Genomic DNA, 18505 nt, shown 5'->3' with positions numbered 1-18505 from the left:
ACTTAACATGCAGAATGACTTCATTTTGCATGCTAAGTAGCCATGTGCTTTCTGGGGCTAAATCTTTATCAGTAAACCGATTTAACCGGTAAAAGTTCCTTCAAAATAAGAGTCCCGATCTTATTACTATCAAAATAAAAGTGCAAAACGAAAACGTTACCATAGGAAAATATTGGCATACAAATATAATCACTTCTCTAAAAGGTAACTCATTTTAAATATAGTTTATTTATATATAATAATAATATTAATATTAGTAATAAGCTTTATATTTGTATAGCACCTATTACAAGAATTATAGCCAAACTCGCTTCACAGCAGTTCAATAGACAGATTAGTATAACATGACAGGATAAAAGCAATGTAGAGGAGCAGCTTTACAGTACATGTCAACACATATATCCACGAAGATTAATACATGAAGACTTGTGACTCGGACTTGACTTGGACTCTTCTTAGGTGACTTGGACTCGGACTCTAACACAGGTAATGATGACTCGGACTCGACTCGGACACTCCTTGGGTGACTCGTACTTGGACTCGAACACAGGTAATGATGACTCGGACACGACTCGGACACTCCTTGGGTGACTCGGACTTGGACTCGACTACGACTCTCCCTTCGTGACTCGGACTCGGAGAGTGGTGACTCGAGAGTGACTTGGACTCGTGAATTGGTGACTTGACTACAACACTGAATTTTGCGACAAGCATGCACGCCCGCCGAAGTGTAAATCGCAATAAAAAAATGTCAAGTGACAGAATTTTCAATTTTTCAAACACATTTATTTTGTTGAACAAAAACCTGAAAAGCATTACTGTCCACTCTGCTTGACTTTATGTTTAGTGCTTTTTAGCAATGGTTAGCATACTAACACACAAAACTGAGGTATTTAAAGTGATACAAACAAGTATGAATTAGCATGTCTGGCTGTGAACTCTTAGTTTGTATGAATTTATCAGCAAATTCTACAAAATTATTAGTTAAGTACCTCTGTTCCTCCAGATAGATGATCCTTCCTTTGTTACTGTTGTTTCCCTCTTATTGCATCATACTTTTTTACCCCAGCAACACAGCGAATCATCAGTCGGCAATACCACCTCCCCAATGGAGCACAGTGTCTCTGAAAAAAGAGAACATTTCCAAGAAAAGGAGCATTTAAGGAAACTGCATTACAGAGAGGGGTTGGAAAGCTTTAGAAGATCACATTTCAAGCATCTATTTGCAGGGCCCCACTCTTTATGGGCAGCTATTAGATAGATTCAACTCATTTTTCAAAACTGACTCAATCCTTCTTTTTTTCCCTTTTTTGCCTACAGTACAGTGGGGCTTCCATTAAATCCATTAAGCCCTGTTTGAAATGCAATACTTTCAAATACAAGAAGGCAAGCTTCTGGTAGAGCTGCCTTAAGGAGCTCAGGGGACATAGGGGAGTGAGGAAGGAGGGTGTATGTGTGAAAAGGACAGACGGGAGATTTATGTGCACTCAGAGTCTTTACCACCAGCTGAGTCGGTCCGCAGCATCAATAGAAATGGAATTTGGCCCCGGAGAAGTGCACTCGTTTATTAGATAGCAGGTATGGGCTTTTAACCTCCGGGTAAGTACACAGCAGAATGACTAAGGCTGGGCGCTAAAAGACACACTTCCACAGTTTTCACAGTAAAAGAAAAAAGCACCTTACCTGTGCTTTGCCAAGGATGGAGCGGTTATTGGAATTGATTGGAGAAGAGGTTCGTAGGGGGTGCATCACTGAAGCCATGATGATCAACGCTGCACTTGAAAGTACCCTACACATACTTGTCCACACTGAAACACACTCTCACACACTCACACCCTAATTTGAGCATGTTTTCTTCTGCATACTGAAATGTATAGCAATGTATCAGTGTTCATTTCACCAAAAAAACGATGATTATTTTCTTTTCATGAATAAGATGATTTGTATGCCTACTTCTTTCGCCCCGGATTTTTAATCATCAAACACTCATCACATAATGTTTAGATAAAATCTTTTGTCAAATAAATGAGACATTTTTGGTTTCGGCTAGAAAAATAATCTGACAAATAAATGACATTTGTCTAAATAAAAAAGCCTATTTAGAGAGAACATTTTGTGACTTAAGGTAAACAAAAATGTAACGACTCTTTGTAAAATCAAACATGACTGAAACTGTAAAGGATACAAATGCCTGGTGTATCAAACTCAATTTCACTAGGACCACGCAAGGGAATGAGTATATGGCCATGTATACATACATGACCTGACATGGTTACATGAAGTGATTTAATTTCATTTTAAAATATTTACAAAAATATATATAAAATCAACCTTCGATTATATTGTTGCATGTCACATTAGTCATATTATCATTGGTCCACATAAAACCCTAAAAAGTTATTACATTCAAATTGTGCTCAGCCATCATACCATGCAGCCAAGCACAATAATGCATTATTATTACATTTTACAAGTAGGCTAACATTTAGTCAAGTTGATAATTGGATGCAACATTTAATTTAAAAAAAGATGGATAAAGTCTTGATAATGTAGTACATGTCTCCTGAATCCTAGCCTACTGTCAAGCAATCATCTGCACACACATCCTTACAAATGTAAATACACCTTTAGTTTGACACTTATGGTCTCTAGTCTAAATCTAAAATAGCTTTCAAACTGAAAACTGCTCTTTCTTTCGACCTCTGTACTTTAGGTTACCCTTCTGAACTTCATGATCACCCCTGAAGGCATCCAAGACCAGCTGCTTGGTATCGTGGTGGCTCGGGAAAGGCCCGACTTGGAGGAAGAGAAACAGGTTCTTATCCTGCAGGGAGCAGAGAACAAAAGGTACTGTATAGCACACTCCAGACTCAGGTCAAATGATTTCCATTAGTCAAATCAAAATGTCTCCCTCTACAAACACATGATGAATTGTCCTCCAGACAACTAAAGGAGATCGAGGACAAAATCTTAGAGGTGCTCTCCTCTTCCGAGGGCAACATCCTGGAGGACGAGACGGCCGTCAAGATCCTCTCCTGCTCGAAAGTGCTGGCCAATGAGATCTCAGAGAAGCAAGCTGTGGCCGAGGTGACGGAGCGGAAGATCGACGAGACCCGCATGGGCTACACCCCCATCGCCATGCATTCAGCCATCTTGTTCTTCTCCATCGCTGACCTTGCGAACATCGAACCCATGTACCAGTACTCCCTCACCTGGTTCATTAACCTCTTCATCAGCTCCATCGACAACTCAGAGAAGAGTGAAAACTTGGAGCAGAGGTAGGCAGGGCTGACAAATGCACCGGCAAAGCACATGTTCCCACAAAAAGCTCCCTTTTCACTCGAAATGCCTTATTTTACATGTCAACTTACAAAAAAGGAATGTAAGACTAGGTATTGACTCTTTGCTAAGCCCCTCCTCTCTTGTCGTTAGGCCTCCTGTCAATGTGGCTTTTTTAACAATAACAGAGAGACATTCCAAATAGGAAAATCATTTGTGTAATAATAGTCCTGAAATATCAAAGAGAAGTAGACAGAATGAAATATGAGAATATGCATATGAAGTGGAATAGAGGACCTTCAAATTCAGGCAAAGACCACCAGACAACCCACATCTTAACAACTCAACCCTAAGGATAATACAGGCACAACAGGAAGACGTCCATTATTGAGAGCAACAAGTTCTCCCGCTTTTCCGATTGTTAATAGCATGCCTGGATATTGCTCGCACATCATGGGCTTGAACCTTAACTAGATCTTATGAATTATGAATAATTAAAATCTGCTTTTGTGCTTAGCAAGCTAAAGTTATTAGTGTTTCACCTTGGTGCAAACAAAGGAAAAAAAAGTTTGGGCAACCAGTGCCGTTATTTAAGTGACAGTGTTAAAAGGGTGGTAAATTGTCCCAGGATTTCGAATCTGGGTCCTCCGCATTGGGACCTAGCTCCAGTACATGGACCGGCAGCACTATCAACTGAGCTATACGGTGGCACTGTCTTATAGTCTTTGATGGATTTAGCTGTGCCTGAGGTCTTCCACACAGTATCAGACATCTCTTATCTTGTGTTCTTGCTTTTAAAAAAGCAAAATAGGGTAAGATTCCCCCCTAAATGTTGAAGATATCTTCTGTCTGACCATATGAAAAACTTGAAAGGCCTGCGCCCTGTTGCTAACGTAGGATTGGACATTGGCCGCTAGAGAGGGGCTTAGCGTAGGGTCAATAGTTCACAAGTCGGTTTGGTTTGGAACACAATTATTAATACACTTGTACTTTCTACAGACTGCAGATCCTGAGAGACTACTTTACATACGCGCTATACGTCAATGTGTGTCGCTCTCTGTTTGAGAAGGACAAGCTGCTCTTCTCTTTCTGCCTCAGTGTCAATCTGCTCATGCATAGAAATGAGGTATGGAATACACAAACTGCACACACAAATTAACAACACTTAAAAGACATAGACATTTAAGACATTAACACTTTCAATAGTGTAGTTTGATTTGTGGTTAGCTTATCAAACTAGCCGTTATATATATTATATATTTCAAAATAAATCCTCCATGATTCATTTGGATGATCTGTTTCTTGTTTTTAAAATGTGCATAGTATTTTTATCCAAGATAATACCCAAAATGTTTATCTTTAAACCGTTTAAATCACAAATGCTGGTTAATCCTCTAACAGAAGCATGACTGTAATGAATGTGTTAGGTGGATGAGGGGGAGTGGCGCTTCCTCCTCACAGGTGGTGTGGGTCTCGACAACCCCTACTCCAATCCCTGCACCTGGCTCCCTAAAAAGTCCTGGGATGAGCTTTGCCGCCTTGATGAGATGGAGTGCTTCAAAGGTCTGCGTAAAGACATGGCTCGCCTCAGGGGCGAGTGGAAGACGGTGTACGACAGCTCAGTGAGTGACATGAAACACGCAGGCTTCTCTGGGGATCTATCTCTGGGTGTCCTTTAATGTTTCTGTGATGTTAATACAAACTGGGAAAAGTTTGTATTTCTGTCCTACCTTTTTACATTACATTGCATTTAGCTGACGCTTTTATCCAAAGCGACTTACAATAAGTGCATTTGACCAACAAGATACAAACTTGAAGAAAACAGAATCATATAAATACATCAGGTTTCATAGAGCCAAAACATTTCAAGTGCTACTCAACTGGCTTTAGATAAGCCAGTCCTTTATTTTTACACTGAACAAAAATATTAATGCAACACTTTTGTTTTTGCTCCCATTTTTCATGAGATGAACTCAAAGATCTAAAACATTTTCTATATACACAAAATAACCATTTCTCTCAAATATTGTTCACAAATCGGAAAAGATCTGTGATAGTGAGCACTTCTCCTTTGCCGAGATAATCCCTCCCACCTCACAGGTGTGGCATATCAAGATGCTGATTAGGCAGCATGATTATTGCACAGGTGTGCCTTAGGCTGGCCACAATAAAAGGCAACTCTGAAACGTGCAGTTTTGCTTTATTGGGGGGGTAAAAAAAATACACTTTATAATCTATATTACCCAATAGAACACGGAGGAGAGAAAAGTATGCACATTCTCTCAAAATGAAAATGTTGGGCTACTATGGCTGCGAGGGAGTGCAGCTGTCTTTCAATCGTAAGGTTGTAAGTTTAATCCCAGCCCCTGCAGTCAACATGTCGATGTGTCCTTGGGCAAGATACTTAACCCCTGGTTGCTCTTGATGGCATGGCCAACGGTGTGTGAATGTGTAGTTTTGATTGTTACATTTCTCGAGCAAAACAAAGTGGCACGCTCTGTATGAAGGAGGTGTGAATGGGTGAATGACTTGTAGTATGTAAAGCGTTTTGACGGGTTGTAAAGACTGGATGAAGTGCTATATAAGTACAGTTAATTTACCATTTGTATCAATGCACACATTAATATGGCTGCTAGTCTTATTGTAGAATCTCTAAACGTGTTAAATGTCAGCTTAAAATGAGTTTGGGATGAGATGTTTGTAAAGTGTAGCTTTAAACTGTCTCACATTCAAATGGGCTATATTTACATAGCCCTTTATCCAGTCTTTTACGACCCCTCATAGCGCTTTGTGTTCGTCAAGTCATCATTCATACAGAGCAATGGGCCATTTGCTCAAGTAAGCAGCATTCACATACATTCACATTGGCCTTGCAATTGGATCGTCACAGTCGGCATTGAGGAAAATGTTAGAACTACCATAACATGTAGATTCTGGAGGTGCCTCTGTATTAACATCTTTAGAGCAAATGTTAAAGATATTCATGGTTTTTACCTTTAATTTAGGCAACACACACCTTGTGTGGATACCAAGGCCTGAAACACACACAATATTAGACACAATTTCAGTTAGCAGCAGCTTCAGTGCCTTATGGGTTGCGTTCTGCTTTGGTTTACTAAGCTTGAAGTTTGAATTACTATTTTTACACCAAATGTTGTGCTTTATCAGATTACTGCAAACCAAGTAAGTTTAAATATAGACAGTTCACGTAGTTTATGTAATTTTGCTCACATTTTAAAATATTAATTTTGTTGTATTTTTTAAGGTAACTTTAACGTTGTTTTTTTAAATACAGCATGTACATACAATTATAAAGTTATAGAATGAAGAATGTTTTATCTATATCTTTTACTTTTGCATAAGTAGTAATAACAAAGTGCGTAAATCTTTCTATCCAAAATATTCTTTAAAGATCTTCTACTTTTTGTGCCTCATTTTTCATAGCTCTCAGACAGGTCTTACATTGATTTAGTTTGCTTCAGAATGATTAGAACTGTTCGTTATAATCTCTGTAATGGATGCTTAAATTATATTTCACATTCTATTCTTTCATCTTCAACTATTTGCTAAATTAGTGATACAAATGTCGCCAAGCTTTAACTCCTTATTTCCTTTTACGTCAATAACTGAGTTTCATTAGTTTATTTTGGGAAAGGAAAGGAAGAAAGTGGGAGGAAATTAATTTGTCTGTCAGGTGTGGATGATGTAAACCCGACCCTCTCTCCATCTTTGAATCAAAAATTGAAGATCAAAAATTGAAGTTTTATCTAATTAAATATGTTCTGTTCCTGTTGTGCCAGTCACATCTACGCAATCACGACTCAACAACAGCTGTTTAATCAATGTGCGGCACTCAAACATGTGTGCCTGTCTTTTTGCTGTCACAAACACAAAGACACATACACATACACACCATCTTTGATTTATAATCAACAGAATCAGCCACAACCCTTCTATCCAATTAAATCTAGTTTGTTCCAGTTGTAGAATTCACATATATTCAATCATGATTTAACAACAGCTGTTCAATCAAGCACACAGCCACTCACACACACTTACACACCCCTGTACACACAGAGAATCCCCAGGAGACTCTAAATAGGTGTATCCTTCTCTAAGCACCTGCCAACACACATAGCCAGAAGTCTCTCGACAAAATACCTGGGGAGAAGAATTCCCTCAAAGTTCCAGCTGCCATTGCTCACTTCCTCTCCTAAACGTGTTCCACAAATTAATCCAACATATTTCTCTGACCCAGTACCCAGTGGCGTTTCTGTTTCCCCACCTCCTTCTCCTTCCACAGTCTATGCTTTTTCATACATATGTATTTATCTCCCCTCATTACTTTCCTACCCATTCACATTACAGATTACCCCGCTGTTTGCTTAATTACATTGCTTAATCTTGCAACAGCTGGAAACAATACAGCCCCACCCCAGAACCTCACTGGGCCAAACGGCATTATGCTGCCTGTTAGGGGCAAGCATCCTTTCCTTATGAATGACAAAGCATTTAAAGGGGCCCTATTGTGCTCATTTGCAAGTTCATATTTGTATATTTTGTCACATGTTTACATGCTCAAATATTCAAAAAGCTCTTTATTTTTCTCATACAGAACCACTCGCTACAGCACCTTTTTTCACCCTCTGTCTGAAACCAGAGCCCAGTATGCTCTGATTGGTTAGCTAGCCAGCTCTTTTGTGATTGGTCAACCGTTTAGAGATGTCCCGCTCTTTAGCATATCACGTCCAGTGTGTAAGCGCTAGCCAATATAAGCATGAGTGTTACATAGTGATGTCATTATGTTAAGGAAGTAAACAAAGAAGTCCAATGGAGTGTGCAGATGAGAAACTCCCTCTTGAGGGAACTTTGGGATTTTAGCCTTTGCAGACCATTTACATGCACAACACACTACAGGAAGGGAATACCACCTTAAGTATAATAGAGCCCCTGATGATGACGAGATGCATCTTTGTGATATTTCTTTCCTGTAGTTTACCTGTATTGGATCAGATTAAACCCAGTCCCTTAGGGAAATCCTTAAGATTTCACACCTTGTTACTTTTGTAAACAACCAATTGATTTAGAATACTACAGTCCCAGAATACCGGAACGAGCTAAACAGACTATAGTTGTTTAAAAAAGAAGACAGGCAATAATTGGCCTTTTTCCATCATTCTGTCAGCAGCAACCCTTATCTGATGTTATTCTGCATAGGGTCTGCGAACAGTGAAAGTGAAAGTAATTGGTTACATGGCTGAGAAGTTGGAGGTGATCAGCCTGTCGCCTGCAGCTCTTCATGCTACAGCTCACTGTGGCTGCTCCTGACTCTTCTTACATCACTCCCTACAATATTTCAACCTGATCCGCTGTCAGAGAAGCCCAAAATAACTGTGGTCTTGTAACAATGGCCTTGTCAGGACCAATGACACACTTTGCACTTCTTAATAAAAGGAGGTGCCAATGCTTTAAATGCGATGCTGCAGCAGTAGGAGATGCTCGGTTTGCAAAAGCAGTAAATGAATACATTTGTTGTTAATGTTGCCACATTCCGCCTAAGGCAAGGAAAAGTAAATGGGATCCATCACTATTGTTTAACCTCATTCGGCAATCGAAAATTAATTAACAGACATTTATTTAAATAAAACTAAAGTGTTGCGAATGGAATAGTTTTAGGCAGCATAATTAGTGCACAATCTTTTCTCCAAGGTGGAATATAAAGGAACTCCTTGATATATTTGTGCAGTCTGATTCAATAATGTTTTGTGTTGTGCATATCTGCAGAGCCCCCATCAGACTCCCTTCCCTGAAGAGTGGCAGGGGAAGCTGAGCCAGTTCCAGAGGATGCTGGTAATCCGTTGTCTCAGGCCAGACAAGGTGAGCTGCTTTCCAAAAGATGGTCTGATATTATGAATACATTGAGTCATAGCTCAATTACTTCAAACAACAGTATAATCTTGAAAATGTTCCAATTGTCCTGGAAATATATTTAGTAAACAGTCCATTGTTCCATTGTCCCCCAGGTTGTTCCCATGGTGCAGGAATTTGTTTCCGACAGTTTGGGTCGCCCGTTCATCGAAGCGCCGCCCTTTAACCTGTCCAAAGCCTTCGTTGATAGCCACTGCTGTGCCTGCCTCATCTTCATCCTCTCTCCTGGCTCAGACCCTATGGCTGCGTTGCTAAAGTTCGGAGATGAAAAGGTACGAGGAGACACCTGGGAAATCCTGCAGCTTTGAAGCCTGCTGTGTGTACAAACTCAAAATGAAATGGGGAAATTGAATCCTCTGGATTTCCCAGGCACCCGCACAGGTCTTAAAAGCACTACAAAATGATTTTGGCTCTTTCCCGGTCAGAAAGCAACTACATGACTGTGTGTACGGCTGTTCTTTACCCTCAGGGCTTTTCAGGGAACAGGCTGAGTTCCCTCTCTCTGGGCCAGGGCCAGGGTCCTATTGCCATGCGTATGATTGAGGCAGCCATTAAAGAGGGCACCTGGGTGGTTCTTCAGAACTGCCACTTGGCCACTTCATGGATGTCAACATTGGAGAGAGTTTGTGAGGTCAGAACACCCCCACACACGTCCTATACCCCAGAGTATTACAGTACAAATACATCTTTATATGTGCTATATGCCGTTAATAACTGTGCAATATATACCTGGCTGCTAATTCCTGAGAACTGTTACAGGATGTGTATTTTGTAAATGGTGTAACTATTTTTAGTTTTTGTATTATATTTTTTAATATATCATAACTTTTTTTTTTTACTTTGTAATGCTTGTAACATATGTAACATCAAGCTGCCTGTGGCTATTTTTCTGCTGTAACTACGTAAATGTCCCCTCTGTGAGACTAATTCTAAGGTATTCTGATTCTGATCTGTTAATAAATGATTTATTTTGACCTTTTGCTGCGAGCAGGAGCTAATCCCAGACACCACCCACCCAGACTTCAGGCTCTGGCTGACGAGCTACCCGTCTCCCACCTTCCCCGTGGCCGTGCTCCAGAATGGGGTGAAGATGACCAATGAGGCTCCGAAGGGCCTCCGCGCCAACATTGCACGCTCCTTTTTAATGGACCCCATCTCTGACCCGGAGTTCTTTAGCAGCAGCAGCAAGCCGGTCAGTGTGTGGGTGCATGTGAATTTGCTCGATGTGCATACTCATCATGCTTGCATCAGTGGGTGTCCTGAGCTCCTTTGTGTCTGTTATCACCCCCACTGGGCACTTTGTTTTAGCTGCTGAAATACAGAACGGCCACCACTGTCTATCTAATTATTGATCTAAGACAACACCTTCTATTTATGCTCATCCACCCCTCAGGTTGTGTTCAAGAAACTACTGTACGGCCTGTGTTTCTTCCACGCCCTGACCCAGGAGAGGAGGAAGTTTGGACCTATAGGCTGGAACATTCCGTACGAGTTCAATGAAACCGACCTCCGGATCTCTGTACAGCAGCTACACATGTTCCTTGAACAGTACGAGGTAGTTATTTTTCCTGTCCTTTCCCACATTTTTTTTATATTTCTTAAATGAATGATAGTCTTGTTTTCTGAAACTCAGTAGTAAGGGGCCAACTTCAGGTCTGAGAAGTGAAGCCAATGCAGTAGGGTCTGCATTCTTTATAATGGCCAAAAAGGGGCAAAAAGTAGTCCCCTGTAGTACATTTTATAGAAGTCTATGAGAAAATGACACTGCTTCCCACTTAATTACCTCACTAGGCATTTTCATAATGAATTTATGATATCAATCTTTAGTGTTAAGTCTTCTCCAATACTGCATTAAATGATATTGCCATTTAGAGAAAAATAGACGATCATGCAGGGTATATTATGGTGTGGCTATGATGTTATTGACAAGTTGATATCACAGTGAGTTTCTCATTGTTTAGTGTTAGGTTATACGTTTAAGAATTGGGTGTACATATTTTCCAGTAAGTACATTTTTGTAATACTTTTTCTTGCTAGCCATAATTAGCTTTCCAATAAACACCACAGTTATAATGAATTTAGAGGCGCGGGTCATGACCTTGCTATCCTATGAATACAATTAAGCAGCCGGTCTTTGCTTTCCCCCAGCTGCATATGGCTACATCCACTTCTCATATACAGTCTGAAAAAAACACTATCATATGTTTCCCATATCTCCCTTTTTTCAGTATAGGATGCAGGCTAGTGGATAGGCGCACAGCATTGTTGGGTCATACATAATTTACAAATACTCCAATAAACTGATTATATATCTCTGGCACAAAGTCAAACTCAGACTCTCACATGCAGATGCACACACACTATACTCCTATGTATATATTCAACTTGTACCTATAACCCTAATGCGTTCCTCTTCACTCAAGGATCAGCTTTCATCAGCCATATTCAAAAACCCTCTTGACATTTTCCCACAAACTGAAAGCACTCCAACCCTCCACCATTCCCCACAATCCTCTGCTGTAATTGAGAAAAAATAGCAGAAAAAACTACTGAGGGTATCTTATTTTGAGCAAGTGACATTTTCATCTTGTAACCAAGTGTCGCTGTCTGCATTTTGAAGTGAATTCCTCTTCTAGCAAATGCCACACTGGCAAGAACCCCCACCCTTCACCTCCTATTATGTCAGTTCCCCTTCCAAGTCCAGTTTGTGAAGTACATTTCAACCATGTTTCCTTTTTCTGAAGAACGTTGACATTACACATACATTGAGATAATGCATTTGTCAATACTGCCCATTCAACATGCAATCCTTACTTGAGATTATTATTAGGTTCCTGTTTAAAATGCATGATTCCATTTTGCTGCAGGAAGTGCCGTTTGATGCCATCCGCTACATGACTGGCGAGTGTAACTACGGAGGCCGTGTGACAGATGACTGGGACAGAAGGACCCTGCGCACCATCCTCTCTATCTTCTACACTTCAAAGGTCGCCACGGACCCTGACTACAAGTTTGATCCCAGCGGGCTCTACTATGCACCAGCTGAGGAGGAGGTAAGAATCGGAAAAATGTGCAACATTGCTATAAATCATTGCCAACACCAGTCTTGGCAATAACAACATGTGTCTTTGTTATTGCCTGGGATTTACAGAGATTAGGAAATGCCATATGTTATTAGGGGAAATTAGTACAGTATTTTACAGTCACATTAACAGGGTGCATATTCACAACAAGGGGGAGTTAACTCTTTAAAGGGGCCTGATTATGCTCATTTTCAGGTTCAACAACGTGGTCTTGCTTCAGTTATATCAAACAGCCCCTTATGCATCACTTAACAGAAAAAAAGCCTTAAAAACTCAAGAAAAGTTCCACTCCCTTTAATGTGTTTGTTTATAAACTAAACATATTTCAGGACTAAGTTTCGTCGTTGAGCTACCTTTAAAAAGTCATTAGGAGATGAAATGTGTGTAACAAGGCACAGCAGGCGACCACCATCAGCGAGGGTTGATATATTTGTTAACACAAGTGCAATCTATGGTGCTCTGCATTTTATTTGGCATTTTGCTCTCCAGTGTTGCACCCCCCCCCCTCCACTGCAACCACATCTTTTATTCATGAAGGCACATTTACATAGTCATTAAAATAAATGTCAGCAATCTTAGGAGCTGACTTGTTTTTCAATGACTGTTATTACTCGAGATGTTTCGTTAAAAATGTGCACTTCACTCTGCTCCCTCTGTTTCCTGCATATTGGGTTGCAGTACAACAGCTACATAGAGTACACCAAGGCGCTGCCGCTCAACCCGTCACCGGAGATTTTTGGCATGAACGCCAACGCGGATATCACCAAGGATCAGGTTGAGACTCAGCTACTATTCAACAGCATTCTGCTCACTCAGGTAAATCCACATTGATTTCCTGTTTGTCAGGAACTAAATAAAAAGCATGTACAAGTGCTGAAACACAAACACACACACAATCAAATCAAGATGTTGTACCATTACTTGTTTTTCTTTTGAGCCATTGTAACTTGTAAACAAATATTTTGTTAGTGATCCATTAGGGTTAAGCTGCATTCACATGATACGCGACTGTCTCTTGCTCACCGCTAGGTGCGGCGCGGAGCCTTACGATGAAAACAGTTAGTAATGGTACGCAGAGAGGTCAGCAAAGAGGTCAAAGTTGAAATTATTTGACCTTTGAGCGCAGTTTGGTGCGGTGATTCCACCTGGTCGGGCGACCACTCTTTCTCCATAGAAACACAACGGCAACGTCAGCACAGGGCCGTTTCACCATGTAGAGCTTGGGTAAACACAATAGACTAACACAGACACACTGGTTATTAAAGTAAAGAGTATTGTTGTACTACAATAAGAGACAGAATACTTACAGTATAACAAGTCAGTCTAAAAAACAGATCATTTAAAGTATTTTTATACTATCTATCACGCAACACAACATGACAACAATGTGCCACTGGACACATAGACCCTTCTTTGATTACGTGTCATCTTTTTGTAAATGACATGATTGTACAGTAAACACACTGATACTGGAAAACCAGACACTCTTGGTACCAAGTCCAGTACAGAGAGGCCTATACAAAATGATCATGTCCACATTAAAGTTTACTTCTACATTTTCTTTTTAATACTGTTTGTTTTAAAAATGAAAACAGAGGGCCATCATTTCACGCAGCAATATGATCCTTAATTCATTGCTACACCTTTGAACTGATCTTGTGGATTCTGAACACTGTAAAACCGGGCAAAGAATAACAGATATGATAAAAACACGATTGCCTGGCATCGGTACAGGTGAAAAAGAAAGTTAACTGATCTTCAGTGCCAGCAGCCCTGGGTCGCTTCCGCAAAACAATGCTCCCCTCTTGGACAACATCCCAGATGCTCAGTTGGAATGAATCTACTCAGCTGGTAGATTGTAGGCAACACATACACAACACTCATACATGCAGTATCCCCATTAAACATTGAAACCTAGACACTGAAATACTGTCTCAAATAAACGCACATGACATCAATATGCTTCCCTCGAGTTCCCTCCGTCTTCTATAAGTGTCCTTGCCAGCATTAAATATTTGATCGCCCTACATTAGGATGTACTATGCAACATTAATTACAGAGAAAAATATAAATAAATATTTCAGTTGTTTGAAGAGACTTCTCAAAGAACAAAAAAAGATGGCTTTGCTGTGTGATCCCACATCATTAAATCTCAGCTCTGTTGAGTCAACATGAATCTAAGAGAGATTTGCACAGAGACCTACTTAAAAACAAGAGAGGTGCAGTGTCTTCTGAAAGCCGGGAAGGGCTTTTTATTCACCCATGTATCCATCTGTTTATTTTAAGATACAGAGCACTTTTCACTATGCCCAAACCCTGTGGGAAATAACTTGATATTAACTTTAAGTGGATGCATATAACAGGATCATACATGCACTCATACTCTGAAGGCATCATATATATTCTAATCTCTGTAAGATACTCATATAATATACAGTGTTCTGTCAAAAAACACGAATAAGTACAGTGCATTTCTGGCAAACAAATAGAAAATTATTTCCATAGGCATTGTCACTTTGAGATACAATTAGAGCTCGATGGAGTCTGGCATTCATTCATATAAACTCCTTTCAACAAGATTAATAATGGCTCCAGTCATGTGTGGACTTTATTAGCATCTAATACGGTCCCATCAGTCTCAATGACCGATAAACAGGGAGATGCTTCAAATGGAATGAAACAGCTATTTGTCATTCCCCTACTGTAACCTCGATGCCATTAGGCAATGATTATCCATTACCGCTGCCTGGTGACTGAGCATCAGATAGGTAAATGGTGCACGTTGGAATGAGAGGAAAGCGGAAGAATCGCAGATTAGAGTGAATAATTATCAGCATGAATGATTATTAGATAAGATTGCGTCAAATGACTTTGTGGGATAAATTGGGCCGAAATGTTGTGAAGCCCTCCATTTTCTGATGCTCAATGTGTGTGTGTTCACAGATGGATTGCAGTAAGTATTATGATCTCATCATCTGTGGTTTAAGCTACAAGCTAGCCGGAAGAATGTCTAGAAATTAAAGGAAGGAAGGTCAATTTAAGAGAAATCATATGAATAGGAGGTTCTGTGTCAGCTTGTGTCCATTTTAAAGAATGAATATACATCAATCTGGCACAAAGATGATGAAATATAAGCTCAAGTCAGAAGTCAGAACCTCTTAACATCAGGGTCTTCTCCTGGATCAAAATAGCACCCACACCAGTCAAATGGAATACATAATGTGACAAGTCAAAGACGGCGAAAAGATAATTTCCTCTCGAAAGATGATGAACTGTCAAAGTCCTGCTTCCCTTTCTCATCCGTCCCTCTGTCGCTCTGTGTCTCTGATCAGTCCCGCTCTTCAGGCGGAGACGCCAAATCCTCAGATGACATGGTCTTTGATGTGGCAGCTGACATCCTGAGCAAGTTGCCTGCAGACTTCGACTTGGAGGCTGTGATGAGGCGCTTCCCCACCACCTACAATCAGAGCATGAACACAGTGCTGGCACAGGAGATGGGCCGCTTCAACAACCTACTCAGCGCCATCCGAGCCTCAAGCATCAACATCCAGAAGGCCATAAAGGTACGCAGGAGGGGTCGGGTTTAAAGAAATATATATATTACATGTATCCATTTGAGCAGTAAGGGCAAGGAGTTGTTTACTTTTGAGCCCACTCACAGGGATCCTTATCATTTGGATACTCATAGCGTGATGCATGGCCGAACGCACTGTAATTACATTAAATGTGTTTGTTTTGGATAAACAGCGCGGCCAAATGATGAATCATCATTGATTTCACATTTATTTGCAGCGAAAGCAATATCTCATCAGAGGAAGCACACCTCTGCTGAATGATTACACGGGAAACTCCGATAATACATCCTCAGAAAACAGATATTGTTGGCAGTAAGCAGCACAATCCAAATGCACTAATCTAACACCATCATTTTCTATTACAAAGAAACACTCGGACAGTAATTGGGAAAGTTTAGGGCGATTTGCGCAAATGAACCACTATGTAGAATAACTGCTTCCCCCTGGAAATCTATTTGCAGTATGCTACTCGATTTCCTATTCAATAACTGCTGATGTTACTCTGTGCAATAGGTAAAGGTATAAAGCACTGAGTTGTAGGAAAGCTGAAATTGATACATGATAGAAATGTTGTTGACCCTGTTTGAAGGACAGGAATGAAGCAGCCACCTAAATATATTTAATATTTTTATATATTATATTTTTAATATTAGCTGGTGCTCTTAACCTTCTCTCAGAAAGTACTCTTGTCCTCTGTAGCATAGAGAATAACTGAGCCCTCACTGCTGGAAACAGGATCTCCATTTTTGTTAATATTATGTCCTCATACCACTTATTTTTGCAAGTCCACACACTGCAAAGTGTAATCTACAGCAATAATAATGTCTCATCGCGGCCGTCCACATGCTGATGATTAGCAAGTTAAATATTTCACGATAAGTGCTATAAATAACAATTATTTACAGTATTGACTAATCTCACAATTATTTTCTACTTTTATTGGATGGTTGTTTGGTCTATAAAATGTCAGAACATGGGAAAAGATGTCCATCCCAGTTTCATAAAGTCTACGGTTATATACAATGTAGTGACTGCTTTTTTGTTTTGTTTTGTTTACTTAGTTGTGTTCTCTGTATTTTATGTCTGTGTTATGTGTAAACATGTGTAACCTTGCTGCCTTCTTGGCCAGGTCAGCATTGTAAACGCGATTGTGTCTCAATGCTTTTTATCTGGTTCAATAAAGGTTAAAAAAAAAAGAAGATCTTTAAATATCTTGTTTTATATATTTAGTGTGTATTTAATGTGATATAATAGAAAAGAGAAAAAACCCAACAAATACATTGTTTGAGGCTGAAAGAGCAATTAGTAGGCTATTTTAAACCACTAATATACTTTTAATCAATTGTTTTATTGTCACCCAGAGACCCACTTGCAGAAGAGAACATATCTACTTCAATTAAATACAAATAAAAAATGACTGACTTTGTGTTTCCAAAGGTTTGGAAATATCGCACATGCCATGCCTCATTAGACTAAGAAGAGTAGAATGATTCACTTCATAGTGTTGTGAACTAAAGACCAAACAGAATATAATCTGAGCATATGTGCATATGTCTAGCCCTGCACTCCTCATTAAACCACATTAAAAGAATGTAAAAGTACATGCCTGAGCATACATGTGTCTTTTTATACCATTTATTAAACAACTCCACACACTTTTCGCTCCTCCTGAGATGCAGCAGTCTCTTGGGAATGAAGTGGAAAGTGCATACAGAGTCAGGAAGGGGAAGGAGCTCATCATCCTTCACACTTGATCAAAGGCCCCCTGCAGAGCAAATAAGGGTTTTCAAATAAGCTGTGTGTCACCCATGTCAACAGAGAGGGTTTTAAGTGACAAGTGCATTTCTCTCATATTCCATTCAGTGTTAGAGCAGCAGTAGAACAACTCCACATTTCCAATCACTACACAAGTTTGTTAGAGCAATTTAATTAAACTTACTCTCATTTCACACAACTCAGCTCTTTTTTAATATTGTGATCCCGCAGCAAACTTCCACCATGGCCTTGCAGGACATTTTCAGAATGAATACTTCTAATTGCATTTTAGTTTTCTCCTATCTGTGAAACCTGTGTCCATATGGGACATAGGTTTCAGTTCTCCTGTTTGTGAAGACAAAATAAAATGTGCTCGCCTATTCCTGTTTGTTCCACCCTTGATACTATGTGTGTATATAGATATATCTTCTGATACAGTATCTTGTTTTAGTCTTGATCTCTCATTTTCCCCTGAAACCTTTCTTTAGACAATAGATAAACCACCCATGACAATGTTTTGTACCTTCATTAGTTATTCGTGTGTCATTAGCAGATTGACATTGAATTTTCACAACAAAGTTAATCGTGTGTTTGTTCCTGCAGTAAATGTGTGTTTATTGATGTGCAGGGGCTGGTGGTGATGTCTTCAGAGCTGGAGGAGGTGGTCAGCAGCATTTTGACAGGTCGTATCCCGGGCATGTGGATGAAAAAGTCGTACCCCAGCCTCAAACCCCTGGGAAGCTACGTCAATGACTTCCTGGAGCGGCTTCATTTTTTACAGGTACGACATATCAGAAAAAACAACATTGTATATTATGTTAAAAAAATGCTATTAAGAGCATCAAAGTACATTATGTCATAGAACTATCAGAAAAAACGACATAG

General features: G+C 39.9%; 1 protein-coding gene across 1 annotated transcript in view; it reads left to right on the top strand.

The window, feature by feature from the left end:
- Positions 1–18505, top strand: part of dnah7 (dynein, axonemal, heavy chain 7) — a 121088-nt gene that overhangs the window by 92705 nt on the left and 9878 nt on the right. Inside the window, exons 51-63 of the mRNA XM_034110349.1 lie at positions 2714–2847; positions 2943–3278; positions 4279–4405; positions 4707–4901; positions 9064–9156; positions 9303–9479; positions 9677–9838; positions 10199–10399; positions 10601–10762; positions 12075–12260; positions 12969–13106; positions 15623–15853; positions 18249–18401. Of these exons, the coding sequence (XP_033966240.1) occupies positions 2714–2847; positions 2943–3278; positions 4279–4405; positions 4707–4901; positions 9064–9156; positions 9303–9479; positions 9677–9838; positions 10199–10399; positions 10601–10762; positions 12075–12260; positions 12969–13106; positions 15623–15853; positions 18249–18401 (2295 nt within the window). The remainder of the gene's footprint in view (positions 1–2713; positions 2848–2942; positions 3279–4278; positions 4406–4706; positions 4902–9063; positions 9157–9302; positions 9480–9676; positions 9839–10198; positions 10400–10600; positions 10763–12074; positions 12261–12968; positions 13107–15622; positions 15854–18248; positions 18402–18505) is intronic.

The sequence above is a fragment of the Pseudochaenichthys georgianus genome, chromosome 21 (assembly GCF_902827115.2).
Source record: "Pseudochaenichthys georgianus chromosome 21, fPseGeo1.2, whole genome shotgun sequence".
Lineage (NCBI taxonomy): Eukaryota > Metazoa > Chordata > Actinopteri > Perciformes > Channichthyidae > Pseudochaenichthys > Pseudochaenichthys georgianus.
This window is presented reverse-complemented; position numbering and strand designations above follow the sequence as displayed.